The following is a 27,976-nucleotide window of genomic DNA, read 5'->3' as shown; positions in this document are numbered from 1 at the left end:
TTCATGAGCAACAGTGTATATACAATAATATCCTGCTACCTTTGATGAAGTCATGAACCTTCAGCACTTTATACAGATAAGATCATTCAAGTTGGTCAGGGCTTTTCCTGCATCAACTGTCAACAGTTTTGAATACTTATACTTCTTTGCATACTGTATTAATGATAGACATGTTCTATTATTCATTTTTAAATCTATTTTGTATAAATTGTAGTGGATAATACTTTGGAAAATTTGTACTAATTTATTATTTATGGCGTTAGTTATGAATTATTTTAACCACAGTTGATTCAACTAATATGTCTAAAATAAGAAAGTCTATCACTCTCTCCAACCTGCTTCAGTGTTTGTGGGAGAGTGTGATTTCTTTGGGCAGAACAGTTTCTATAACTAGGGGATTTATGTTTGACCAAAATGTTGCATAAAATTCTATTGGAAGGTCACCCTTTCCTGGAGTTTTTTTTTTTTTTTGAAGGAAAATCATTAATAGCAACTTTAATTTCTGTACATGTAAGGCCCATATTGCGTTCTTGTTGCCCCCCAGATAAGCATTTCAAATAAAGTACCACAACATTCCAATGTCCACTGCCAGCCCGAGCCATTCCTCCTCTCCTCTGCCTCTCTCATTCCACCAACTTGTATCCCAATTTCCTCAGCAGTGGTGGATAGTTGGCCCACATCACAGGACCTGTGGAAATTCCCTCACCAATTTCATACCGATTCATTATGACCTTGAGCCTCAGTAAATTAGTATGCGGCCGAATGCAAGACTTTTACATAGGGGAGCACACACAAGAACAAAAGAATGTGTGTTCTTACTGAAGCATGCACCATGTTTACTGGATGTCCAAGCTGTATTTAGTGCTAATGTATTCCACGGCTTTGGGAATGCAGCACCTGATACGTGGTACTTGTAGTTTTTCTCCTTTCCATTAATGTACATTTGTTGTACTTTTCTCAATTTATTACTCCAGCATGACAAAGACAGCTTTTTGACAAACTAGGAAAGTGTAAGTGGACTTAAGGCTTAAATGTTATTTAGTTTAATATGCCCTCATGCCTTGCTATCGTGTGCTTCTTCATTTAGTGTTCAGTTACTTGATCTGTCAAACAAACATCCCCATCTTCAGAGTCAGAATTATTTTAATTGTTTTCAAAAGATGATGCAGCTTTACACCTTTGAAAAACACACAGCAGGTCACAAAAGGTATAAATCATACAAGAGATGCCTTTAAAAGACAAGTATCCGGACACTACAACAGACATTAAACAAATCAATACAGTTACTGTTTCATGTACAAAAAACCACGTTAATCTGCAGTACACTGGGCACATACCGGCCATTGTCCATTGAAATCATACAAAAACTGTAATCTACTGTGATTAAATCGCTTTAGTATCAAGAATTTACAGGGGCATCGACAGTATATGGCTCATTGAGATGTGTGTCCAGTGGCACTGATAACGCCTTCAAATTTCCCCGTGTAATATATGATAAAGCTAAACAGCATTTAAAAAAACTAATTACAACATCATTTCAAACCAACATTAATTTCAGGGCTTAAGAGTAGGAAATGTTAACTGTGACAGTCTTAAAATATAGTGCATTCAGGAAACGTAAGAAGTCTTGATAGATATCTGAATTTTAGAATTTAATCAAAACTCACCCAAAACTTAAAATATAGTTTTTTTCACATGAAGAATCTGGGTTCCAGTAGTGTTTTTATCAGACTTCTGTGTAGTTTCAATTTTATACTGAACTGCTGCTTCTCAAATGACAGACGACACATTTATTCAAGTCTCAGGGCTATAATTGGTTGTGGTAGTGGAGTCAAGTCTCATGGACCAAAGTGTATGTATCCATAGCTCATGGATTCCCTTTTCTCCCCCATTCTTTTTCACACAGCAGATTTTGTAGGAAAAGACAAAAGGAGGACATGAAGACATCAACTTGTTCAGATGAAGTAAAGTACTCTACACGCTTAACTTTATGAATGAATCTGTTACAAAAAACTGTGAAACTATCAGTCAACTTATCACTGTACAATATATAGTTATCATGCCCTCTGATAGATGTACCGTGCATTGAACAATGATGACACTATCAGTATATAACAAACAGGTAATTGGAGGGAAACATGGATGTCCATGCTTTGCTTTCTGTAAAGCTAAAAGTTACACACACAGTTATACAAATACATGATGCATGCATCTACAAGCTTGTAAAAGAAATTGCTTGTAGTATTGAATTTACAGAGTTAGAAAACATTGTTGAAAATGTTTGAACAATGTAGAATAAGCCACAGAAGTTAGTTGTTTTGGATTGTAATAAAGACAGAACAGCTGGTTTGAGAAAAGTTATAATCTCCTACAATTCTAGTTCTTTTACTGAAAGAAACAATTTCAGTCTAAATTACTCTCTGTCAAGTGTAGTTGTATGTCTGTGTATGGTTTATGCAAAAACTGATAATTGTATTCAACTCAATAAATTACTGTAAAGTAATAATTTTCATCAGTTTCGCTCAAGCAATCAATTTGTCAATAATGTCAAAGCATTCCACTGATTTTCTTTCTTGGTTTTATCTCTGAGGTTTGGCAGGGCCTTCCTGGAATCCCAGGTTTAAATTGGCTGTGAGATTATTGAGTTTATTATTTCTTGTCCTGTTGGCACATTACTGCCCTAATCTTTTAATCAAGCTTTCATTCAATATTTGTCTGTATTTGGTGCCATCCTTTCTCCCTAGTGTGGGTATAAGTCTCCCAGTCCCTGCTGCTGTCAACACCATGATGTCTGGCAAGGTTGGAGGGCGGCAGAGCAGTTTAGAGCTGTAGACTAAGTGCATTGTGTTATAGCTGGTGACTTTATTTTACTTTTCTCAATAAATCTCTTGGTAAAAATAAAATAAAGGCTTGTAATTTGCCATGTGTCTTTGCTTCACATTTACATGCTTTATGGTAAATAAATAATTTGATGGGAGGTTCAATACTCTCTACAGCCACTGTATCTAAACAGATACAAGGATACAAGAATATAGTTTATTGTCAATAACTAATTCATGTTGCCTTTGGCTTGGATTGTAAAGTCATCTTACTATTTAATTATCATAGATAAATTAATTCTGAAGCTGTGCTGTGGAGGAATACAGTATCAAAACAACATAATTTTTCCAACTTCACTTATGCCAACTACCTGCGTTAACAAGTTTCCCAACTACATATTTATGAGTTAATGCTTTAAAATTAGTAACATCGAGAAAACAGCTCGAACACATTTGCTGGCAACTTGACGGGACAATATTTGAAGTGCAGAGTGACAATAAGCACAAAGTGTCTTCTGGAGATATTTGCATTGTGCTGCATTGGCTCAGTCAAGCAAAAGCAATGCCCTGTGTGAAGACAACACGTGTGAGTGATGAAGGACTTCAAAGCAATGTGTGTATGTTTAACAGTAACTCAGTCTGTTTCTTTTATGACCGTGACTTGGCTGAATTTTTACACTATGCAGTGAAGAATTGTACTACTCATCATTTGTGATTTCAAAAGTAGACAAGAGCAAATAGTGAAAAACTCTTTATGCTTAAGATACACAATGTGAGGTTTTGGTTGTGTGGCTACTACCAAACACAACACCTGACCTGAGCTGTCATCTTGTCCACTGTCTTTCAAAAAGACATGGTTTTAACATCGAGGGTTTGAATCATCAATAATTTGGATTTTAGGAGAATACTGAATGAACAAAGTCTAGTGTATACAGATTTTTTATTGCCAAATAGTTGAATATGGAAAAACAAATACATTTCTGCTAACTGTGACTGCAGAAACGCTAAATAATTTTCTACAACTCCAGCTGTTAAGAAGCATGGTGTGATTAATTATTGTATATATAAGTTGGATTTTCATATCAAAAACTAGTACTCTATTCAATTTGTAATCTTTGTTTATAACTGAGACCTCACATGTCCACAAAGCTTTATTCTTAACTACACATTAACTGCAAGAATATCCCTTTTTCTTAGCAAATCTAATGTTTTATGTTTACTCTTCACAAAGTATCAAGACAACATCAACTTTATGTTTTACATTAGCCTTAGCTGACTATCATATCTACACTGTTTGCCATAGTAATGACCATGGTCTTTTCTCCATAGTTTTATCCCACATTTAATGTCACACCAGTATGTCAGGATTTTTTTTTGTATCTGTTACAAAGTTTAATAAAAAAACAAAAGAAAACAAATCTAAAACCTACACATCTTATTTAAGCACTTAAATGCCTTCCAAGTTGTATTTACCACTCTAGTTTTCACAAGCAGGAGCTTGCTCTTGAAGGCAGTCATTTTAAAAACAGATTTCAGGAAGTGTCTGTTTATTTCTGTGATCCAATTCTCATTTACTCTTTGGGCCATCACATGTTCTCTTGTTTTTGTATGTATGTGTACCTCATCAAGTGTATGTATAATGAAGGTCACATGCAAAACTTGATGTTTTTAACCCTGCTACTTTCAGATGTCTGCAATCTTTATTTACAGACTGCAAAGTAGCATCTCCGCTCAATCTGAAAACACTCGCAGCTCTTCAGATAAAAGCTTTAACAGTTCTGAGCAAAAATCTCAATTATGGCTAAAAGGAAAAAAAACTTGAAATTAAATAATGAATACATGACAGGGCTATGAGCTATTTGATTGAACATGTACGGAAACAGTGCAAAGCCTTTGTTACAGTTTATGGAGGCAGCAAAGCTGAGTCAGTTTTTGATATAAAAAACCCCTTCTACTTGTGAAACAAGATAGGTTTTGCCAAACCTGCCAGGATCTTTGGTACATGTACTGAGATTATTTCCCCAATCATCTCTGGAAAGCTGACCTTGGTGGGGAGCGATTGAGCCTGAACAAAAAGGTCAAATGTAAACTGATGGAGCTTCTTCACCATCTGAAACAGAAGAGACAACATCATTTGAATTAAGTTCACTACAAGCAGAGAGTTTTAACAATAACTCAGGAAACATGAGTCATGAAAACATAAGATATAGTCATGGCACTGTTAGGATTAGGACCTTTTGGTCCTTTTCTTTCCCTGTTTTCCTTGTGTTCTCTGCTGTGTTCCCTTCCCTCTTGTGTTTGTTTGTCCCGAGTTTGCGTCTGTACGTGTGCGTGTGTGTGTGCGTGCGTGCGCGTGCGTGTGCGTGTGAGCGTTCAGCTGGGCGCTGCTTCCTGGATCGTGCTCCCATCTCCCATTCAACTCTTCACTCGTTGACAGATCGTTCCAACTCATCGCGCAGACACTACGGCCTCTTTTTTCCTCTTTTGAAACAATTTTGCTCTGTGTCTTGTTGAACTTTTCGGTAACCCTGAGATTCCTGTGCCTTAGGTTTATTCCTCTGCCACCTGCCACGCTCAGCCCCCATCTCGTCATGTCTGTTTGGATTTCGGTTAACCTGCTCAACCTGTGGGTTTGTCACACCTGCCTGCCCTGCTCCACTACTCCCAACAAGATTTTAAATAAAATAACTTTTTTTCATCAGTCCACTCTTTTCTGCTTTGTTGGTCCAGATCCTTACTATAAACCTTACAGGCATGGCCTAAAATGTTTGGATTGTAGAGCTCTGAATCACAGTAAACTCATCGATTAGGCTTCTTTCTACCCTGAAGAACAGTTGTTAGATTTTTAAGGTAATGCATTCAGATTCTGCTTGTACTAGCATGGGTTTTTCCATGGGCTATTAAAAACACAGCATCCACTTAGATTTAAGTGCATGTGTGGCACATAGGATAGTTATTTAATATTATTTATTTATTTAATTGCCCACTCATTAATGTGTGTTGTTTATATGTATATATGTTTTATATTTTTACAGACACCCCGCGTTAAAATTTTAAACATTCGTATTCCAGGCACGAGACCACTTGTGAGGCTATATAAGCTGTGGGCGTTCGGTTGTACATGTTGTAAATATTGTGTGCTTTCTGTTTTGTGTATTGTTATGTGTTTTCGATAATCTTGCTTATATGTTAATTGTGTAACTGTCGGTGTTAGCTGGTGTTAGTGTTTCTAACGGAAGCGAGGTGAGAGTTGAAGTTTGCCGTCCTCCGCTGGTAGATGTGTGTGTGCGTGTGTGTGTGTGTGTGTGTGTGTGTGTGTGTGTGTGTGTGTGTGTGTGTGTGTGTGAAGTAAATGTTACAGTGTTTTGTGGTTTACATTTAGTTATATTTTGTCAGTAGATCCAATAGTTTTGTTAATTTGTTATTTTCTAACTGGTTAGTTAACGGTGTATAACAGCTACAGCGCGAGCCGCAGCTGATCAACAGCACAGTGCAGTTTACCGTTGCTAGGCAACCAGAAAGCGCTCAGGCTGCGGTGCTGCAGAAATAGGAAGAGGGAGATTTTCTTATAGATACATTAATATGCTTGTTTTGTGATTTAATATATAAAGGGGAATACGATAATTGTTTACATTGGTAAAGATTATAATTATAAATAGTAAAATGATATAGAATTAACATTGTAAATATCTGGTGAATAGTTTTATTGCATTTTTGAAATTGAGTCATTTTGATATTGTGATTATTGTGTTGATTGTATTGATGTAGTTGGCAGTTAACGTTTTTAAGTAAAGCAACTGAAGACCAGCTCACCCACAGTGCCTTTGTTATTTGTCCTCACAGACACTCAATTTTTTAAAGTGTGTCACCCCTGGAGTATGCAACTTCATGCGCGTAACCACACCCGTCGCTATGGGCGGGCCATAGGGGGCCTGGCCCGCCCCCAAAAATGCTTGTGCCCCCCCACTTGAGGCACAGATCTCTTAAAGAGATTACTTTAATTCTTATTTTATATTATCATAGTAGCCAATTTTGTGTTGAGAAATACTAATGTTGTATTATTTATCATTAAAACATTAAAAATATAAAGAAACAATGGTGTGATTTTGTTTGATTGATGGGAATGTACACTGCAACAGCCTATCACGGCCTTACTGAAAAGAAAGTTACGCTATGTACGTGACGTAGCCTGCGTCAATGTAGCCGCTCAACAGTAACCGCGCATTTTTGAAAGTGAAGCTGGATGAGTTTTCACCGGCTTGCTATTACATTTCTAGTTCATCATGGATATTCGTAAGTGGTTGAAAAGCCCAGCAACAGTCTCCTCTGCCAAATGGGATACGACACCGACGCCTCCTGATGTCGTTGGAGAAGGAGACCGTGGACGACAGTCTGAGCCCGTTGCTAGATGCTCCGTGGAGCCCGACCCTGGGCCTGGCAGGACCTGCAGCGGCCACGGAGCGGAGGCTACCAGCAGGTCAAGTGCAACCGCGACTGGGGCAGTATTTGGGCCACAACTGCCTGTTGGATCAGTGGGTGTGAGTGACCTCGGCACGGACAAACCCAAACAGGTTGTGTTGAAGAAATATCCAGGCAAAATGTTTGGTTCAAAAAAACGATATTTTTCCTCTAGCTGGTATTTGAACAGGGACTCGGTGGAAAAGGACGCTGCATTTTGTTATGCCTGCAGGAAATTCAAATCTGTATCATCGGACGCGACCTTCTCCATTAAGGGATTTAATGATTGGAAACATGCAATTGAAACAGGCAAGGACTTAAATAAGCATGCAGCTTCAAAAGAACATTTAGCCTGTGAAGCAATGTGGAGAGATTCAGAAACACGTAGAGAGACAGGGAAAGAGATTTCCACTCTCTTAAATTCAGAACAACTGGCTCCCAACAGATTCTACATGTCAGCCGTAATAGATATGCTGGAGGTTTTAGTGGTGAATCAATTGCCGTTACGTGGAGATAATGCTGGTTTTAGATAGGTTTAAAGTCTCTGTGCGTGTGTATGTGCGTGCGTGTGTCTGTGTCTAATGGCAATGCATATCCCTCTGTTGACTGCTTTAAAATGCAATGTTTGAGAGATGCTTCTGGTGTTACATCTGTTATATATTTCAGTGTTTTATGGATATTCATAACGTTGCTTCTATGTAATGTATTGCTTTAAACTATGAGGACTGATGTTGTCGGCTATACCTGGTCATATTGCTGTTGGTTATGTTTAACGTGATGATTACATGATGCGCGAATACAGTATAGGATTATTAAAAATATACGTACTGTAGGTTAATAATAATTGTGCCCTCCCATGCATTTCTTATGCCCCCCTTAAGACTGATGTCTGGCGACGGGTCTGCGCGTATGCATCACCAAGAAATGCTTTAGGCAAATTGGTAGAATAACAACTGTTGATTTATAGTTTTCACTGAAATGCAGCCACGTGTTGTGACATGGGAAAGGAATACACATGTGACATTATTCAGCTGAAATCATGGGAAGCCGTGTGTCTCACCATCTGGAGCGAGTCCAGGAGTCGGGTGAGTTGGTTGAACCTCTGAGAACAATTGGTCGTCATTCGATAGTTAATGAGTCGATCAAGTTCGTTGATGTAGGTGAGACGCAACTCATCAAAGTACTTCTGACTCTTCAGACCCTCAACTGGAACTGGTGAAAAGAGAAAAACACTTTTGACTACATGTTTGGTGGTTCAGTTTTTTTTTTTTTTTGACAGCTCAACTTTTGATGTCATGATGCTCAGTACACAGGACAGTACTCACTAATGCTAAAGAGGAGCAAAGCCTTCATGCAGAGAAACTCTTCCTGAGTTATCTGCAGCAGCACAAACTCCTGTGAAAGATGTCTCATCCGTATGCAGTGCTCATACATGGTGGAAATGTGCATCCGATGTCTGCAGACATAAAAAGGTCAGGAGATGTGAATGAATGAGTTCAATCACAAGAAGCAAGGATAAATTGCTTATACATTGGACATTTATTCTGTAATGAATGACTACAAAAGAGGAAAGAATGTCAGAGGTTAGATCCATTTCTATAAATGCTGTAATGGAGAAAGTATAAGAATCTGAAATATCAGATTTCTGCTGTGGGTTCTTTGACATCTGGTGCAAGATGTGGAAAACATGCAGCTCTGATCCATTACTAGAATCCCCGTCATTTATTACTGGTTTAAAGTTCAGGTGATTGGATAGTTCATGTTCAACTTGCCTGAATGATTATATCAACATGCATGGGAGAACAACAGTGGGAGATCAAACTTTGGCATCTCTTCCAACACCTCTGCCTTTTTTATGCTACACTTTGTAACTTAATTTCATGCTGTGAACATGAAGGTGAAATAAGGCATATTTAAGAATCAGATAGTTACTGTTACTGTAGTTTAGTACAGAAAGACTGAAAGCAGACCACAGGAAAGAGCCTAAAATTGAAAGACAAAGAGATATGCAACAGAGCTAATGTTCAGAGCTGAATGTTCTCCATCTCTCTGGGAATGGATGCAGGTATGTAGGTTTCAGGTATGTGATTGTATAAATATATAAAATCCACAGGCCAGCATTTAATCGAATTATTAAATTATAGAGTGACTGTGTAAACTAAATGACGATGATGATGATGATGGTGATAATGATGACAGAGTAATCTCATCAGGATAATCTCGGCATCCACTTGGAAATTTTGCCGAAATGGAAGGACCCTCTAATTAGAATATAATATTGAGGTTATCCTCAATTACACATTCATACACTGTTTGTGTTTTTTTGTCAAAAACTTTGCTGTTATTTTGCATAATGATTGTGGAGTCACATGCAGGGACACTAAAACAGCAAAAAGACAAAGAAAACAACCCACTAATGGTCCTCTCTCTCTTTATTAAGTGACACAGTTTGGTTTTAGTCGATCAAACAGCAGATATAAGGCTGTCTAACAGTTCTACATGAAATTAAATAGAAATAGCTTAATGTAGGCTACTTTTGCTATCTTGTATGTTGGGCTTCTACAATTAAGTATCCACTTATGTCATCAATATGAGATGCTTTTTACTATTCAAGGCCTTACTAAATTCTCATGTTCCCTGCCACAGTCATATCTGTTGATCACCAAGCAGCTTCAGTGCAGCAGTTTGGGTTTTGTTGCTCATTCACTTCCTGCACAAATCAAGATTGAGTCAGCTATCTCCCAGTTATAAGGTTGTTTCATCAACCTGTAGGCAGCTATATTCATAAATATCAATTCTTACTGGGGACTTCTGCAAATTCAACAGGGATACTTCTCTCCACAAGTTATTAACCAAAGCTTAATAACACACGGTAGTATAGGGCAGCTGTGAATGTGATACTGTAATTATGGTATATGTTTAAATTTCTTTTGATCACTTTTCTCTGACTGTGACACCTGTTCTTGCTTTGAAGACTTGTGTCTAACTATTTTTCTGCCTTTTAACAGAGGATGATTTTAAGGTCTATTATTGCAAAATTGAAGCCATTAAAACCAAATGTGGTATGCAACATGAGCAGATGTTGCCCGAATCCTAATATAAGATTTCTGGCCTTTTAAAACTGGTCATGATCACAATATCTTTATTTTGTCAGTTATTATAAAAATGAAACACAATTTATTCTAAAATTTATTAAAAAAATCAGGGTTACGGTTTTTTCCTTATCTATAAATTGCAATATACTGACTTATGAAAGATTCATCCAATGTATTTATGTATACAAATGTTTGGTTGCAGTAGATGAACACAATCATCGCATATATACTGTAAACATTTGATGATACTAAATAAGTTTGTGTAACCATTAATATACCTTAGACCTCATATGAATAAGCTTCGAATACCAGGTCCATGTGAGTTTGAATGCTGAAAACTAATGTTCCTTACTTTTATGCTACACTTTGTAACATAATTTCATGCTGTGAACATGAAGGTGAAATAAGGCATATTTAAGAATCAGATAGTTACTGTTACTGTAGTTTAGTACAGAAAGACTGAAAGCAGACCACAGGAAAGAGCCTAAAATTGAAAGACAAAGAGATATGCAACAGAGCTAATGTTCAGAGCTGAATGTTCTCCATCTCTCTGGGAATGGATGCAGGTATGTAGGTTTCAGGTATGTGATTGTATAAATATATAAAATCCACAGGCCAGCATTTAATCGAATTATTAAATTATAGAGTGACTGTGTAAACTAAATGACGATGATGATGATGGTGATAATGATGACAGAGTAATCTCATCAGGATAATCTCGGCATCCACTTGGAAATTGTGCCGAAATGGAAGGACCCTCTAATTAGAATATAATATTGAGGTTATCCTCAATTACACATTCATACACTGTTTGTGTTTTTTTGTCAAAAACTTTGCTGTTATTTTGCATAATGATTGTGGAGTCACATGCAGGGACACTAAAACAGCAAAAAGACAAAGAAAACAACCCACTAATGGTCCTCTCTCTCTTTATTAAGTGACACAGTTTGGTTTTAGTCGATCAAACAGCAGATATAAGGCTGTCTAACAGTTCTACATGAAATTAAATAGAAATAGCTTAATGTAGGCTACTTTTGCTATCTTGTATGTTGGGCTTCTACAATTAAGTATCCACTTATGTCATCAATATGAGATGCTTTTTACTATTCAAGGCCTTACTAAATTCTCATGTTCCCTGCCACAGTCATATCTGTTGATCACCAAGCAGCTTCAGTGCAGCAGTTTGGGTTTTGTTGCTCATTCACTTCCTGCACAAATCAAGATTGAGTCAGCTATCTCCCAGTTATAAGGTTGTTTCATCAACCTGTAGGCAGCTATATTCATAAATATCAATTCTTACTGGGGACTTCTGCAAATTCAACAGGGATACTTCTCTCCACAAGTTATTAACCAAAGCTTAATAACACACGGTAGTATAGGGCAGCTGTGAATGTGATACTGTAATTATGGTATATGTTTAAATTTCTTTTGATCACTTTTCTCTGACTGTGACACCTGTTCTTGCTTTGAAGACTTGTGTCTAACTATTTTTCTGCCTTTTAACAGAGGATGATTTTAAGGTCTATTATTGCAAAATTGAAGCCATTAAAACCAAATGTGGTATGCAACATGAGCAGATGTTGCCCGAATCCTAATAAAAGATTTCTGGCCTTTTAAAACTGGTCATGATCACAATATCTTTATTTTGTCAGTTATTATAAAAATGAAACACAATTTATTCTAAAATTTATAAAAAAATCAGGGTTACGGTTTTTTCCTTATCTATAAATTGCAATATACTGACTTAGGAAAGATTCATCCAATGTATTTATGTATGCAAATGTTTGGTTGCAGTAGATGAACACAATCATCGCATACATACTGTAAACATTTGATGATACTAAATAAGTTTGTGTAACCATTAATATACCTTAGACCTCATATGAATAAGCTTCGAATACCAGGTCCATGTGAATTTGAATGCTGAAAACTAATGTTCCTTACTTTAATCCTACAGTAACAAAAGAACACCTAAGGAGGGAATTGGATGAACACTGTCCTAAAAATCCTGCAACCATCTGTACTTTACTTTTATGAAATTCTAGAGATGTCTTTGTGCACAGGCAGGAAAGCAAATCACAGAAAGATGGTGAGAGAAGGGGATGAAGACAGAGAGAGAATACTGTCTTTATTATGTATGATAGCACCAGCTTACTCACTGGGGTGATCTTTAAACATAATGAGAAGCACAGCATGTTGGGTCACCCCCTGATAAAAGCCTTTTAGAGAACATTGTATGTAATTGAATTCAAGAATTCATAGCTGTACATACTCATTGAACACAAGATCCGGGGCGAAGTAAAGCATCCTGCCATTGACGTTCTTATATGACCTCCATCCCAGGGCAAACACCATCACCCCCATCCATGAATGTTGAATGACAGTCATTTGGTCGTCCACATGAAGATTTCTAAAACCTAAGGACAGAGATTTTATATATATATATATATATATATATATATATATAGATATATATCCAGGTCTGTGAGCACAATCTTACCCAATATCATTCTCATATCTGAGAAAACTGATGAAAGACCACAAATTATATTGTTTGTCCTCCCTCTCTAACTCTACCATTTGTCTGTCCTGCTTTTGACCATCATTACTTTTGATTCATTTGTCAAAGCACTTTGTAAACTTTCTTTTTAAAAGGTGCTGTATAAATTACGTTATTATTATTAATATTATTATTATTAAATACAAAAGAGGAGTTTCACTGCATTGTGTCACAGTAGTCACAGGTTTGGTAGTTCAAATGAGATGGAATACAATTCATTATTTCCTGACTTCATACTTTATTTAAAACTGCTGTGATCAGTGTCTTATACACAATTATCACCTTAATGCAGTTACCCTCAGATCATATTTCAGCTAATTAATTTAGTTAAACATTCTGCTGCCAAAAACCTTGCCCTCAGGAACTTACATTTATCAGGTGGATTTATCAGGAAATTGCTGATCATATTAAAATCTCAACCAGTGTCCTACCTGGCAATCCTTTCGCCCATTTGACCACTTTGACCAATTGTCTTTCTCCTAGCTCATTGAGGCTGGTGAGCAGGGTGGCCGCTGAGTCTGGTTGGCCATAGTCATGTCCTGCATTCACCACCTCTGGCTCAATGGCCTCCAGGATGTCGAGAAAGACCAGCTGGGAGTTCAAGTTCAGGCCTGATTTAGGAGAGATACTCTGGATGACCTCTGCAGCGTCCTGCACAGGATGATCCTCTTCAGGGTTTTTCTGTTGACCAATCTTCTTTAGTTTACGTGCTACAAACAAAGGAGACTCAAACCTGAGAATCAGTTCAGTTGTTAAAAGGTTACAACTTCAGCTGTGACAATGAATAAATATGCTATTTCGTAGCAAAGAAAGTTACAAATCAAACTGATCTTCAATTTCCAATCCACCTGACTGGAATTACAAGGAAATAAAGGGATAAAAGTTGTAGTCAGACCATATTTTTTGCACATTGTTTAATCCCCTCAGTTCAGGTTTGACACATCTGATTGAATTTGATTGGTGAATCCAGCTGCTCTGACTCTAAAGACTTGATGGATGATAGATTTTCTGCCTTTGATTTTGAGGTCTTTACTGCACACTTTACCTGTTACAGCTAAATGTAAGACCCAGAATGAATTGATGGAGGTTCATTCCTCAGGGTTTCCCTTTCAAAAATGGTCACAGTTATTCAGCTGATTTGATTCAAAATCAATCACTTAAATCCTCAGGTCATCATTGTTAAACAAGACAATGTGTCTGTATACACACTGTGGGTTATTGTTTTCTCCTCTGAGCATTAGAGGAAAATTGCGCAACCAAAACTTCTCTGTTGAAAATTAGCTCTACTTTCTAAATCATCATTTAGAAATGTCTCCTACTGCAACTGTGGGTTTTAAATAAGCCTTTTAAGGGAAATACCAATTTTATCCAACAATACTCAATACTGATCTGCTAATAGCTTTGAAGATACTGAATCAAATCCTATTTGGAAGAACATCTCGGACCAGATGAGCCTCATGTTGTGGAAAGGGATGTGGTCATCATGAGTGAGTCCTGGCAATACAGATGTAGAGTAGAGTCCTAAAAAGATATCGTGTAACTGCATAACTCAGTAAATCCTGCAGATTTGCATTCACAAAACATACAGAAATGAAAGACAATGAAATCTCAAAATGATACTGAATCTATATATAAAAACCCTACTCCCTCTTTTTAAGCAATGACAAAGCTACAATTACTTTCCTCAAAAATTCTGAAATCCCTGAGGCAGCTGCTCCATATGGCAACCTGCACCTATAAACTACAGTAAATTGGAGCTGGGTCTTTGATTTGGTCGCATGGACCATATACAGTGAGCATAGGAATAATTATGTTACAATAGTTCTTTAACAGTCAGGTTTAGGATGGTTAACCATTTACTACACTCCCTGACTGTTTTTTGTCCACATGTAACAGGGCTGTAAACAGTGTCATTTCAACTCAGCCTGTTATTTCAGAATGAGAGCTGTGCTGGAGTGTGAGTGACAGACACATACAAGTGGTGAGTATGTGCTGAGTGCATTCAAGAACAGACATTTGTTGTCAAAGTGGGATGCTCAACAAAATCATAAAAAAAGACATAATTTCATTAACTAATTCTCTGAAAATGAATGTATTTATCTTTAGGCAGTAAAAAAACTATGAATTAAAATATGAGGCAACATATTTTTTAATCCCTTTTATAGGTGTTGACTGACAGTAAAAAATAACAGTTAATTGTCATGCTATTGCCTCTTGTGTGGAGAACGTCTCATTAAAACTGTGGCCTGGCTTTTCAGTTCAGTCTGATAAATATTGAATTGCCAGTTATAGATACGACTTAAGTCTTTCTCAGAAGTAGCAAATTGCAGATTATATAAGATCATTTGCAAGTCTCACATTTCCATTCATGATCCAATAACAAACATTTGAAAGAAAAATGGTTAATTAAAAATTCCTCCCTGGGATTCTTGACTGTGACACAGACAGGCATCTGATCTTCGCAGAGTACAGTGTAAATAGGTTGGGTTGAGCTAACCTTAAGATCCCCATGCTTGAGCTGGGGCCAATATACACAAGAGGAGATATCCAAATGATGGATTCAAGCACGGTCTTTGTTACACTCACATTAAGTCCAGAGGAACAATTAATTAGACGAGACACTCTCAACTTTGTGTATACAAACTCAGTGTATAGGTCGACCCGCACACTGGGCCGTATCTTACTTTGTTTCCAGCTAAAACTGACCTCCAGTGAATAAACTGTAGATTAATCCATTACAAGCCAATTTTCCCTCAAATCAAACTGCACGTGTGAAATTTATTGGCCATTTTTTTTCTCACTGTAGTCACATTTTGTGCCAAGATCATAACTGCACAAAAAACACGACGTTCAGTTTAGCACTTTTTGTGCGCCTTTGCAGATCCCACTTTGCTCTTACTTTGGTGTCCAGGCTGTGGATGTCATTATGACAGAAGCTCACTGATGTAAATTGTATTTCTGGGCAGGTGTGTGTGTGTGTTTATGTGTGTGTTAGTGAGCACTGCATTTGACAGTCTGACAAAAGGAGGAAGAAGTGAGAGGAAATGGATAAACCTTCCAGTCCCTAATAGCTCAACACTCAAATGTGACATTTTCCAATAAGAATAACATAATTTTGAAATAAACTTATATGAGCTGTTAACAATAACTACAATGGGTAACATTTTACATTAGAGCTCCATATAGTAATGTAATAATGGGGTAATACCTTCATAATAATAGATAATCATGGGACGATACTGTTGTAATGAAAGACTGACATATGACAGATTTCTTTTTACTATAGAGGTTAAGTTTGTGTTAGGGTAATAATAATAATAATAATAATAATAATAAGGGTATTAATATGACACATAATAATGGCAATCATGATGATAAACACCTGGAATTGTAACTGTAATATCCTGATTAATAATGGAGATGTCAAAATCTTATATATGATCATTTCAGTGAAATATCCATCATTCTTAATTTTTGGTGCATAAGCATAACCAAAATCAAAACTATGACAAGATAAAATCTAAAAACAACTCATAGTTGCTAAAACATTAGGGAGATGAATTGACTTAATTTAACTCCTAACACTGTTGACTCAGAGAAAAAGATGAGGAGTTTTTCACAGCTATAAGGGGAATGGTACTGAAGAGCAGGTTTGGAGGAAGCGATGAGATGGTCAATAGTTGAATAGGGTTCCAGGGTTACAGGAATTCTGAATTATAGCGTAGCATCAGCTCCTCCAGCTGTTGTTGAATTGTACGCTCAGCTTGACGGTGTTGTCTTTTCATGTTATCAAAAGCAAGGCCCATACAGTCTGAGAAGGACAGACTGTTTTATCTAAGTAATTGATCCAGAGACCTAAAGTAATTATGAGAGCTAACATATGGCCTTTGTTTATGTATATGGCCAAAGACATAAAATTAAAAGCACTAATCAGTCACTTCCACTGACTAAAGGTACATTTCTTGCTACTACCTCTGTAATCTCAAAGTATTACCCCAGTATTATTCTGGAGGACCTCCGTACTAAGTCATTACTGCTACACAAGCATTTAAGCATTCAAGACAGTGATGCCCCTCAGTCTTGAACAGATGCAAGATTCAGAGATTTCAATGCTTTTCTTCAGACTGTCCAAACTATTAGGAGTGAAACAAATAACAGTGATCTAATGATACTTATAATTTAATTGATGTAACTGCCAATATACTGTATTTGTCATTTTGTAATAAATTAAGCATAGACCTCTCTTTTTCTCTCAGTATTTCATGACTTTACCTTGAAGTACTTTGAGTAAAATCCTCTGGGATGATAAAACCAAATGTATAAATTTTTTGCCTTCACTGCTACAAATTATTGTCATAAATTTTCCTGTGAAATGCCGCGAGTGAATTACATGTCCATGATGAGAACATAAGTGAAAGGATCTTTTTAGCCACAACTAGAAAAGGTGTGCCTTTTTACTGACAATCACAGCATTAGATCACATTTTCTCTCCATGGGTTTGTCAGTGACTGGTGGTGAAATTACCAGCATGTCTGCTACTTTAATTCACATGTCTCATGTCAGCTTTGTGCTTCCCATACAATTTTCACCGTTAACAGAATGAGAAAATGGAAGAGAGTGAAAATTGAACACAAGACTAAAATTAGTCCACTACATGTCAATCTTTACAGCCTAATATGACGAACAGGTCTGGGTGACAGTAAGAAGAAGTGAATGGAAGAGGTCTAAATTGCATGGTAGCTCAGTCAGGGGCTTGATTATCAGTAACATCCCCTATTGTGATGATGCTGCAATTGAAGAGAGTCAGCTAAGATGTGCAGTGAAGAGAGAATAAAGTACTTGGTCTTGGGAAACCATTAATACTTTCACTTTCAGGACTACACTTTCTCTGCTGTATGCTTTGTCCATACAGTATGTAATATACTGTTTTTATTATAGTCTACGTTGCACAAATGTATATATCTTAATGTATATTCATAGTGTAGTGCATATACTATGTCTGAAGGGAAATACAACTGATGATAGAAAAAAATAGCTTGTGATTAGTAATGCTATAATAAACTGCAGGAATAAAAATAAATGATAATTGTTTCTTTAAAAGATTTTAGTACATGAATCCACCCTACCTCCGAGAGTCATTCCAGCTTCAAAGCACTTTTTCAGCCGACAAGACGGACAATTCTTTCTTCTTAGCTTATCAATAGTACAGTCATTTTTGCTTGCACACAGGTATTTCTGTTTGCCTGCATGGACAGAGAAACCACAGATACCACAGTGACTGAAATGTAAAACACTGTAAATATCATTCCGAATTAAAGAAAAGAAAACAGATTTAGTTGCTGAATATTTGTATCAAATTGTAAAAGAAATAATAATAATAATATGTTAAACAAACAGTGAGGATACATGGGGAGGGGGCAAACTCCCAGTCCAAGTTAGACCATTTAGCTTTTTACCTTCCGCAGCTCTTTTGAAGAAAACCTTGCAGCTGCCACAGGTGAGTGCACCATAATGGCAGCCGGATGCCTCATCTGAACAGATCAGGCACATCCTCTGTGGTGGGAAGAAGAACTCCATGGGGAACAGGTGCTCTCTGCCAGCCTCAAGCCTGCAGTCAAACACATGAAACCGGACATTTACAGACCATGAACAGCTATTGAACATGCGGTGTGATGAAACAAATTGCTTCTACTGATTACTGACATTTGATTGTTTGTCATAATAATAATAATAATAATAGTACTGCATATTCATATATTTTTACTACTAATACTGTTTTAGTAATTCACTAGTTTTGTTTTAGTGTCTGTTTTTTGTAACTTTAATATCTTGTGAAATTAATAGTCATTTGAGATAAAACCTAACCTTGAATTCAACAAGTCCATAATTACTTTTTACTCATTACATTCTGTCCAAAATGGAACCACAAAGCAGTTAATATTCACTCGCCAGAACCATGCTGCAGCCTCTCACCGTGTGAGTTAAGGACTGCAGAGGCTGTGATGACTTAGGATGGTGTGGGAAAGATTTGAACGCCAACACCACAGCCAAGTAGGGGGTGGGGGGAGCCATGACGGGCGTCCAGCCTCAGCCTTGAACACTGAGAGAATGGAATAGGCAGAGACATAACGTTGCCTCTGTGACGTGCAACTCAGATAGCAAGGTTTGGTGTAAAAGTGACGAAAATGAAGCTTAAATGAAGACCCTCTGCTGTGTCCTGATTGATTTTAAGTGACAGAGGAAAAAACGATTTATATAAACTGGGAAATTGAAATTACAAGACAAAATCTAAATGAATCACAATATAGATCTAGTCTTTAAGTTGTTCAGTATGTATGAAAGGTCTCTCTTTTTCAATTTTAATTCCTGCATGACAGTAAACTATGAAACCTGTAATTATCTTTCTTTAGAATGACACCCAGTCAATGCTGTGATTGAAATGATGTGGTAGGTTAAACAGGGAGAGTTGAGGTGATGAATAGTGACACTGAATTCTTATGTGGTCTGGATCCATCAGCAATAAATGTGAAAAAAAACTCTCTGAGGGCACAGATCAACAAAGGCAACTGCTAACAATACACAGTGCAGCTACTACAGGTTAAAACAGATTGATTATATTTAACTGTAGGGTGATACTCACAATTCTATAACCCACCTGACTAAAACATTACTTCCATAAGCAGTAAGTTATTAAAAACATATTAGAGGTTATACACTAGTATAACCTCTAATATGTTTATTTGAGGTATTACACTAGTATAACCTCACTAGTATAACATCTAATATGTTTTTTAATAACTTACTGCTCCAGCTTCTCAGTAGTTTTAAATACAGTGTAGCTCACAGAACTGTTTCTACTTTGAAAAATTTTACTGTTAGAACACGGTGATAAAACCACTTTTAGAAAAAATCAAAAGATCAATCAGTATTATTCATATTTTGTAAAGACCTAAGCAGTTGTCCCATTAAACAATTGCAAGATTCAAAATTGTGCAGTGTATACATACTCATTTGAACAATATCAATATTCAATCAGGTGGACTCATCAAAATGAACATAACTTATAAACATGGTTTAATTAACCCAGACATAGTGACTAGAAAATCTGACTTTAAACATCAGTTGTTGTTTGTTCCATTGTACAACAATTTGTCAACTGCGTCATTTTGTGTGGAGTATCTAACACCAAACAGTCCTGTGAGTATGTATGTACGGATGAAAGATACTGGTGTAGATGTAAGAGTAGAGCTTCACAGATGGATCATATCTGATATAGTTTTTATGTTATTACTCTTTTTAATGCCATGTTTTTTATTATCTGTTATATTATTATATTATTATATGATATTATTATTATATTTCTTGTCCAGGTTTGAGAATATAAATATTAATTCTTACTTTACTTGTATGGTTGAAAGACCTCTTGACATACGGCCTTAAATCCTACCTATTTTTTCATCTTTGATGAGATGTACTTTGGTGTAGTACCTGATTTGTTTACATTGTGATCATTGTAATGTTAACCCACACATTTGGAGTGCAAGAGACACTAGATATATTGTATACTTGTACATATTCTATTTTATTTATTTTAATTATTTTATTATTATTGTATCACAAATATATACATCATAAAATTAAATGAAATACTTTGCAGAAACACAGATATTCACTCACCATATACAGGTAAATGACTCCCATTACAATTACATCAGACTGTTATTGGAACAGTTTGGTCAAAACATAAGCACAATTTTCTAATTTACAAAAACAGAATGATTTTTGTATGAGTCTAATGTTTTTCTAACTATAAAGATAAGTAAAAACTATTATCCGTGTGCAATACCGTTTGATTGATGCAGCAAAAGATTAGGATTAATGTTACTATATATACTATTCTTCTGTTATGATGAATGGGCCAATCCCATGATTTGCTTCAGATTGTTATTTACTTGCCTCATTTCACTCTGTCATTTGCTAAACTAATGCACATTCATAAAAAAACTGAAGTTGAAGTAAAAATGTGAACCTGGAAACTGTGCTTACTCTAGCAATGTAGTTCAACTAACATCTGTTTTCATCTGTTTTCTTTTGTGAGGTAACAGTATGCAGTTCCTCATTGGTCAGGGGAATACAGGTCGGGTGAGCAGGACATATTTTGGCCCATGTAAGGGATTGTGGACAGGTCCAATGTATTGTAAGCATAAATATTATCACTGTACTTATTAGCCACTACTGTAGATTTCTCGCTGCAGTTTTCACTGTTTATTATATGTAAGAGCTTTTCTCACCGCACATTGTGGATCTTCACTTCATTACAAGTCCAAATCTGAGCTATACAAAATCCTGCTCTTTGCTACGGACCTTTTAACATCTGTTGTCTCTTTGTGTGACAGTTCTAATAAAATGCTTAAGTAAAGCCAGAACTATTTGGTCAAACAATTCCAGACCTGCTAAGTTTGAAATCATGATTATTACATTTGCAGAGTGCCGGAAACTGTACACAAAAAAATAGGTGATTAAAAAACAGAACTCACAATAAACCATCACATCATTAAAACTATTTTTAACATTAAAATGTTTGATGATGGTCCTCATGACCAGAATTACAATTTTAACTACCATTTGTTGCAAAAACATGTAAAACACATTCATGTTTTCTCAGATGGCACCGTACTCTATACTCTTGATATTCCGCACATTCAGAGCAGGTGAAACTGCAGCAGACATTTCTGTCCACAGCACTATTTTTTTTTTTTCAAATAATTATGAGGAACTAAGTCTTATAAGGGCAAACCCAGCAGCAGAAACAAGAAGTGTTCATTCAGGCCAGACGAGATATTTTAACTATTTGGTGACACATAAAGTTCAGCAGACAGACCGTTGACGCAATACCCCTCCTCCTCCTCCTCCTCCTCCTCCTCCTCCTCATCATCATCATCATCATCAAAAAAAAAGAGAGAAACTCATAGAAGCTACAGTCTTAAGATGATATTCCCTGTTTCAACTGATTTTTCTGATTAGGCCTCTAACAATGGCACTTCAGTACAGAACTGCCTTGATGCATGTTCCTCTTCTGCATTTCCACCAAAAGTGTTAGTGTTCCATTCATTCCCATCAAAGTCTCTGTCCTTGTAGCAGCATAATTAGTGCCACGGGTGCTCAGCTCCGAGGCACTCCTCTACAGCTAGAATAGCTGAGAGGAGTGCCTCGGGGTGGAGTTCCTCAGGCTTATTATTATTCTTCCGCCAAATTTTGGCGCGTAACTTGTCCCGCAGCTTTGAGAAAACCCCGGTAATATATACATCAAAACGTGCGTCTTGATCCTGAAAGAGGTGCTATGACTTTTGGTGTTAAAATTCCAAATTTTCCCAAAGTTATTCCCAAAATACTGGGAATAAATAATGCATTAGGAATGCATTGGAATTTTCTTTAAAAACCCACAAAATTTAACCTTTTTTCTACAAAATTTCACCTTTTTTCTGAGTCACCCAGCTCTCTCATACCTGTACGTAGAAATGTGATTCAAACTATAAAACGGAGGAAAACTTCTGCTCTCAAAAACACAACAACTGTTTTTACATAACATGTAAACTTTTCAAACTGTGAGCACTCAAAGGAGGAGTGGAAATCACTTTTTCTTCAAAGTTAGAGTGAAAGCGTCAGTTGGCTAGAGTGCGTGAAGCAGTAAAAAATAACCTTTATTTTTATTTTTAACTCGAGCTCATGGCCAAACCGTAAAAAGGAGACAAATAATTCTTTCTCAAAATGTAGACATAGTTGTTGGGATTCATAAAATGTAACTTTGACAGGCAGGCTCTGCACAAAATTTAAACGGGGGTGCCGAGTCCGGCAGCAATACCTTTCTCACTCTCATTGACACCTGATGTAATCGTCTTTTTTTTTCAAAAGAATCTCACTCTGTCTTCGCACTGAGCTTACTCACTCATTTTAAGGAATATCTGAATAAAATAGAGACTGTAAGAAACTTCTGGCTTCAGTGTCTGTCACTGTGTTTTCGGTTTTTGAAAAGAAGTAACGGTTTTCTCATAATTTGCAATTGTTTGAAGCCATGTAGAAGCCAAATTCTGGGCAGATTTTCACATTGCCAACTCTCCAAGCTCCGCTAGCTTTACATTAGCCGCATGTTAGGTCTTAAATTACATTTAGTTAGGTTTTAAATATGTAAGTCCATTTACTGCTTCCTTCGTTGCTTTTTTTTTTTGTTTTGTTAAAAGAGTGAATGAAGTTGTGACGGTCTCCGCTGAGACAGAGGAGAGGAGAAGCTACTAGCCCTCTCTCGCTGTCAATTCTGGTCGCGATGCTTTCCTCCAGTAATGTTAAATTTAGCACCGAAAAAAACATAATAGTGGTAATTTAAATAGCGGTTCATGGGATTTATTAACCCTCAGGGGTCCCTCTGTCCTTTTTTGGACATTTTCTTCACTTTTCCTTTTTGATTTGCTGATCATTTTGGCTGTGTTACAGCTGAAGATATGGATTTCTGCAAGAAAGTGTCTTTTTTGACATATTTTTTAAAAATCTAATGTCAGTTACTGCTACAGGTTTATTATACACTGGTAACACATTTTGTACCCTCTGGGGTTCCTCGCGTCCAAAAAAGGACACACAAAGAAAATGCTATAAAATCATCATATATCAATATTTCTTTCTGCTTTTTTTTTTTTTTTTGCATACATCTCTTAAACCACTTCAGTTCTGCTCAAACCTACCAAATGTTATTAGTTTTCAGGATTTTAACCCTTTAAATGCCAGTTTGAAGACATGTTGCCTCTTGTTTTATTAAAAAAAACAACACAGAATATGAGATATTTCCCACATAATACATGATGGAGGGATGTGACATTGTTTTATATCAGAGTCTTTTATATCAAGACATTTCTCAAAACCAGAATATGATCAGGGTGACTTTTGAACACTGGAAATAAATCCTGTACTCATCCCGGCAGTAGCCCCCGTGGCACTCAAAATTTCCCTGGAATTTTCTAGTTCTATAACTATTATGCACCACGGAGGGTACAGTGATGAACCATGTCTAAATCAGTTAAAAGACACTTTAAATAGAAAAAAACAAAAAACCAAAGCAGCTGTTTGATAATGTGAATACACATTGCAGAGAATAACTCAGAGTAACTTTTGAGATAATTTCACTGAGTAAAACTCAGATCTGGAGCAAGGATCACATCAAAGATCTGATCTGGGTTTTATTCAGTAACGTTCAGATAATTCAGTAAACTAGCCTCTTGGAACAGACGCAAGGACCTGAGGTGATAAGTAAGAGCAGACCTAGAGCTCACTGTACTCCAAGGTCTTTATGCTTATGTACTTCCTGCTGAGCTAGTAGTCTAAACTGCATAACCTGTCTGAAACCAGTTTGGTCTGACTTAGGACCCCCGTCACAGATCAATCGTCTTTCTCCCTCTGTATTTCATATCGCCATCTACAGTCAAAGAATTTGATCATGGCTAATTACGTAAAAATAAAATAGAAAAAAGATTTGGCATGGTATGTTTAAGACTTTGTGTCTTTATTATTCAGAGCAAATGAAGTTAGATTCCTGCTCAGTAGGTCAGGAAGACCATGTAGCGATACATCCTCTCAGCGGGATGAGAAGATGGACAGCTCCTTGTGGGGTTTTACAGCTGCTTGTCCTCACTTTTAAGAAGCCCTCTGATTTCTGCTTCCTCTGCCTTACTGGTTTAATGATTCACTGTACAGATACTCTTGTTTTGAAAGGATTGCGCTCCAACAGCCAAAGATGCTAGTGTAAAACAATGCTCTCAATCATTCACCACCAGCCCAGAGAAATCACACAGTTGGAGAAAAGATATACTAACGTCAGCCGTGTGACACTTCTGTCAGTCAACATGTCCACTCTGTGTCCTTTGTACTCCAACAGTTCAGACTTGAGAGCTAAAAATGAGTGTCGAACTTTTGGAGAAAATCATACTATCATTAACTAACATATACAATTGTCACAAAATTAAAAAAAAAACATTGCTTGCTTTGCTGTAGTTTCATTCCATGTGCATTCTGTGTAGTCACGTCTATTTATGAACTGAATCCCACAAAATCAGTGATTATATTCTCTTACAAGGAAACTATATTTATACTAAAAGAAAAGCCATAAATCACTTTTCAGTGAGGCAGTTTTTCCCTGCAGAGCTGTTCAAGAATAGAGTCACACTCTCCATTCACGTTCAAATGATCATCAGGTGTCAGAAATCAATATTAGCTGTTTGATGAAGGAGACCAGAAAAGCAATATAGAAGCTGTGTTATGATGAAAGAACATGGGATTTTATGTACAAATGAGCAAATATTATTTTTTGAGTTTTTGATTTTTTCTTTTTACAGTGTTGACACTCACTAAGAATATTTCTAATGGGAAAAGTCCTCAAATTAAATAAAAGGGTCAGTGGAAAATATCATTTATTAAGGGACGAGAGACTTTTTTATTTTCTAACAATTTAAATAGAAAAACCTAAAATCAGCTATGGTTGCAGGTCTATCCGATGAATGAAATGACAAGTATGTGAACCAGACAAATATATTCCTACTTCTTTTTAAAATGCATTATTACACCAGTTTGATGAGCAAAATTTCCCTCATGCTGTCATTGAAAGCAACCAAAATCCTAAAATACACTTTTATCTCTGTAGTAGTTTAAATCTGTTCAGGTTAAAGATTTCTTCTAAAATACATCTATTCCTGTGATGAAAGAAACTGTTTTGTTGCTGGCCAGAAGATTGTCAAGCTTCACTTTGAGCTATTTGATGAGGTGGATTCTCCACAGACAGCAGACACTCTCCTCACTCGTGACTGGGGTTAGTTTAAGGTCAAATTGTAGATTTTCATTTCATCGGGCTCAGAGAGTCATTGGTCATTTCTGGTGGATTATCTTCAGGAATCAGAGCTCACTAAACATTATTATTAATATATTATTATTATTATTATTATTATTATTATTAGTAGTATTATTATTATTAGTAGTATTATTATTATTATTATTATTATTATTTACCTAGTGTCGTTATAGGTGACATCCAGCCATTCTCCGACTTCAGTCTTCATGTAGCTGGAGTTGGCATAAGGCGGCCTCAGCATCCTGCCTGGGTACCACTGCTCAGAGCGCATGACGCTCCTCTCATATGGATTACATATGAACGCAGTGTTGGCTCCTGTGCTGTGCGCGTTCATGCAGTGCCTCGAACCCCAAAACGGAGAGTTGTACTTCTCATTAAAGGTGTAATCACTGGTCCACAACGCCCCGGCAGGTTCACCGTCCTCAGATTTGACTTTGACGTTGTATTGCTCTGGCTGATAGCCAAGGAACTTGTTCTCCATGGCTTCCACAGAGTCTCTAGCCTCTTCATCGGGGGGTTTGAAGACTCGACACGGCCGTGTCGCCGTCTGGCCGAAGTGTGCCAAGCTGACTGGCGCGGACCGCACGTAAGGGCAAGAGGCAGTACGCGCTGAAGTTATGTCATCAGCCTCGCACAGTGTGAAGTTTTGCTCATCCACAGATGTCCGAGTGGACGTGAAGTGGTGCAAAGGCGCAGCGGTGTCAGAACTTTTGAACACTTTCACCAGTTGCTCCTGCCCGGGCAGGGGCCGGTCATCTCTGTCGGGGCACCTGTACTCGGTGGCGGCAGCCTGGGCTCCAGCATAGTTGATAGGCATGGCTCCAACTCCGAATACATTATCTCTGTGGTCACTTGCAGCACACGGGGGGAGAGCAGCGTCCATGTCGCTCGTGTCGTTCGACTCCATGGCCAGACCCAACGACACGGACACAGCTTTACAGAGCTCCCTGGCTGTTTCTGAGATTGTGGCGCAAGCAGAAAAAGACGGGCTATCGCCCAAACGGCACCCAGCGTTTACCAACTCCTGGGGAACAGCACAGCAGTGTTTTTCCATGGCACAGACTTGCGGAATTATGTGTCCGGATCCGTAAATGTTTGCGTCTGCATTGTCGGAGTCTTTCAGTCTGCCAACACCAGGTCCTGTTGAGTTTTTGATGAAATAAACTCGACTTTCTTCAGTTTTTAGGGACATACTGGGAGCGCTCCCAAAGCCGCCTGTTTTTATTTTCTCCCCCCCTGGACAAATTCTGCTACAAGATAACTGTCGGCTAGTTTGGCTCATTTCCCAGAAAGTGTTCACTTGGCCAGGAGAGCGAACTTTGCACGGCAGAAGTCTCGACAGGTCCCAGTGATTGTTACTGCTCAGCCAACACTCCCGATGTGCAAATCGTTTTGGTAAAGGTCCTGGGAGAGCCACAGGAGTCATAAACTCCTCCTAAACAGAGATCTTCATAGTCAGAGGCGCTCAAGTTCACTTTGATAAAATCCTGAATTCAGGATGTGACTGTCTGTCAAACACTCACTGTAATAAAAGCTGGGCGTTACTTTGGCAATTTTAAAAAGATTATATGAAGGAAGATGGGGATTCACATTTGCCACACCAAAGCCCTCATTTATGCTTATTTTATGTCCAACTGTGTGTGTGTGTGTGTGTGTGTGTGTGTGTGTGTGTGTGTGTGTGTTTATGTATGTGTGTGATTTATTTGCTTTATTGGGATGATTTCTTCGGGCTTCCCTACTTCAGGTTACATTTCATTCATAATAATGATAAAAAACAACAATGATGACAATAATATTAATGACAATAATAATAATAATAATATTTTTTTTACAGGATTAATAGAAAATCGATTGTAGAGTTTAACCGTCATTTGTTTTCCTGATGCCTTTATGCCTCCATGGTGGTAAATAAATCCTTTGTACACATTAACTAGATGGACCTCTCAATAACACCTTACCAAAATTACTGGTTCAAAAGGACATATTTTTTTATCTCGTGGTTTTCATCAGAAAATGAGGAGGTTAAATTTCAAACAGGCAAACAGGTACACTATGTAATAATGAGCAACCCAGAAATATTTGACAGAGCCAACCTTCAGCCCTGTTTGTTGACCTCCTGTCATACTCCATCCACCCACCAGAGGTCCCCAGACTGATC

At 37.3% G+C, this 27,976-nt stretch overlaps 2 protein-coding genes across 8 annotated transcripts in view; one reads left to right on the top strand and one right to left on the bottom strand.

Moving 5' to 3' along the window:
* The window catches only part of LOC130182087 (oligophrenin-1-like), a 28,198-nt gene extending 25,686 nt beyond the window's left edge, over window positions 1-2,512 (top strand). For 4 of the 7 annotated variants that reach the window (XM_056396669.1, XM_056396672.1, XM_056396662.1 and 1 more), the window contains one exon: window positions 1,907-2,512. In XM_056396669.1, coding sequence (XP_056252644.1) covers window positions 1,907-1,918 — 12 coding nt within the window. In that variant the 3' untranslated portion in view covers window positions 1,919-2,512. The remainder of the gene's footprint in view (window positions 1-1,906) is intronic. The other 3 variants (XM_056396670.1, XM_056396663.1, XM_056396668.1) reach the window with 1 other exon arrangement.
* Window positions 1,126-27,707, bottom strand: LOC130182088 (androgen receptor-like). The gene is made up of 8 exons (XM_056396673.1): window positions 25,977-27,707; window positions 18,389-18,540; window positions 18,059-18,175; window positions 13,364-13,642; window positions 12,645-12,789; window positions 8,603-8,733; window positions 8,338-8,489; window positions 1,126-4,929 (listed from the first exon to the last, which is right to left on the bottom strand). The coding sequence occupies exons 1-8, from the start codon at window positions 27,242-27,244 to the stop codon at window positions 4,771-4,773; spliced, it is 2,403 nt and encodes an 800-aa protein (XP_056252648.1). The 5' UTR covers window positions 27,245-27,707; the 3' UTR covers window positions 1,126-4,770.
* Between the last annotated feature and the right edge of the window lie 269 nt (window positions 27,708-27,976).

The sequence above is a fragment of the Seriola aureovittata genome, chromosome 15, assembly GCF_021018895.1.
Source record: "Seriola aureovittata isolate HTS-2021-v1 ecotype China chromosome 15, ASM2101889v1, whole genome shotgun sequence".
NCBI classification, from domain to species: domain Eukaryota; kingdom Metazoa; phylum Chordata; class Actinopteri; order Carangiformes; family Carangidae; genus Seriola; species Seriola aureovittata.
This window is presented reverse-complemented; position numbering and strand designations above follow the sequence as displayed.

Bases quoted from the DNA above. Each gene is read 5' to 3' on its own strand.
- LOC130182088 (XM_056396673.1), bottom strand. From the start codon at position 27,244: ATGACTCCTGTGGCTCTCCCAGGACCTTTACCAAAACGATTTGCACAT. The intron at 18,176-18,388 runs GTAAAAAGCTAA...CTGTCCATGCAG, and splicing joins CTTCAAAAGAGCTGCGGAAG to GCAAACAGAAATACCTGTGT. The intron at 8,490-8,602 runs GTGAGTACTGTC...TCTTTTCACCAG, and splicing joins TTTGCTCCTCTTTAGCATTA to TTCCAGTTGAGGGTCTGAAG.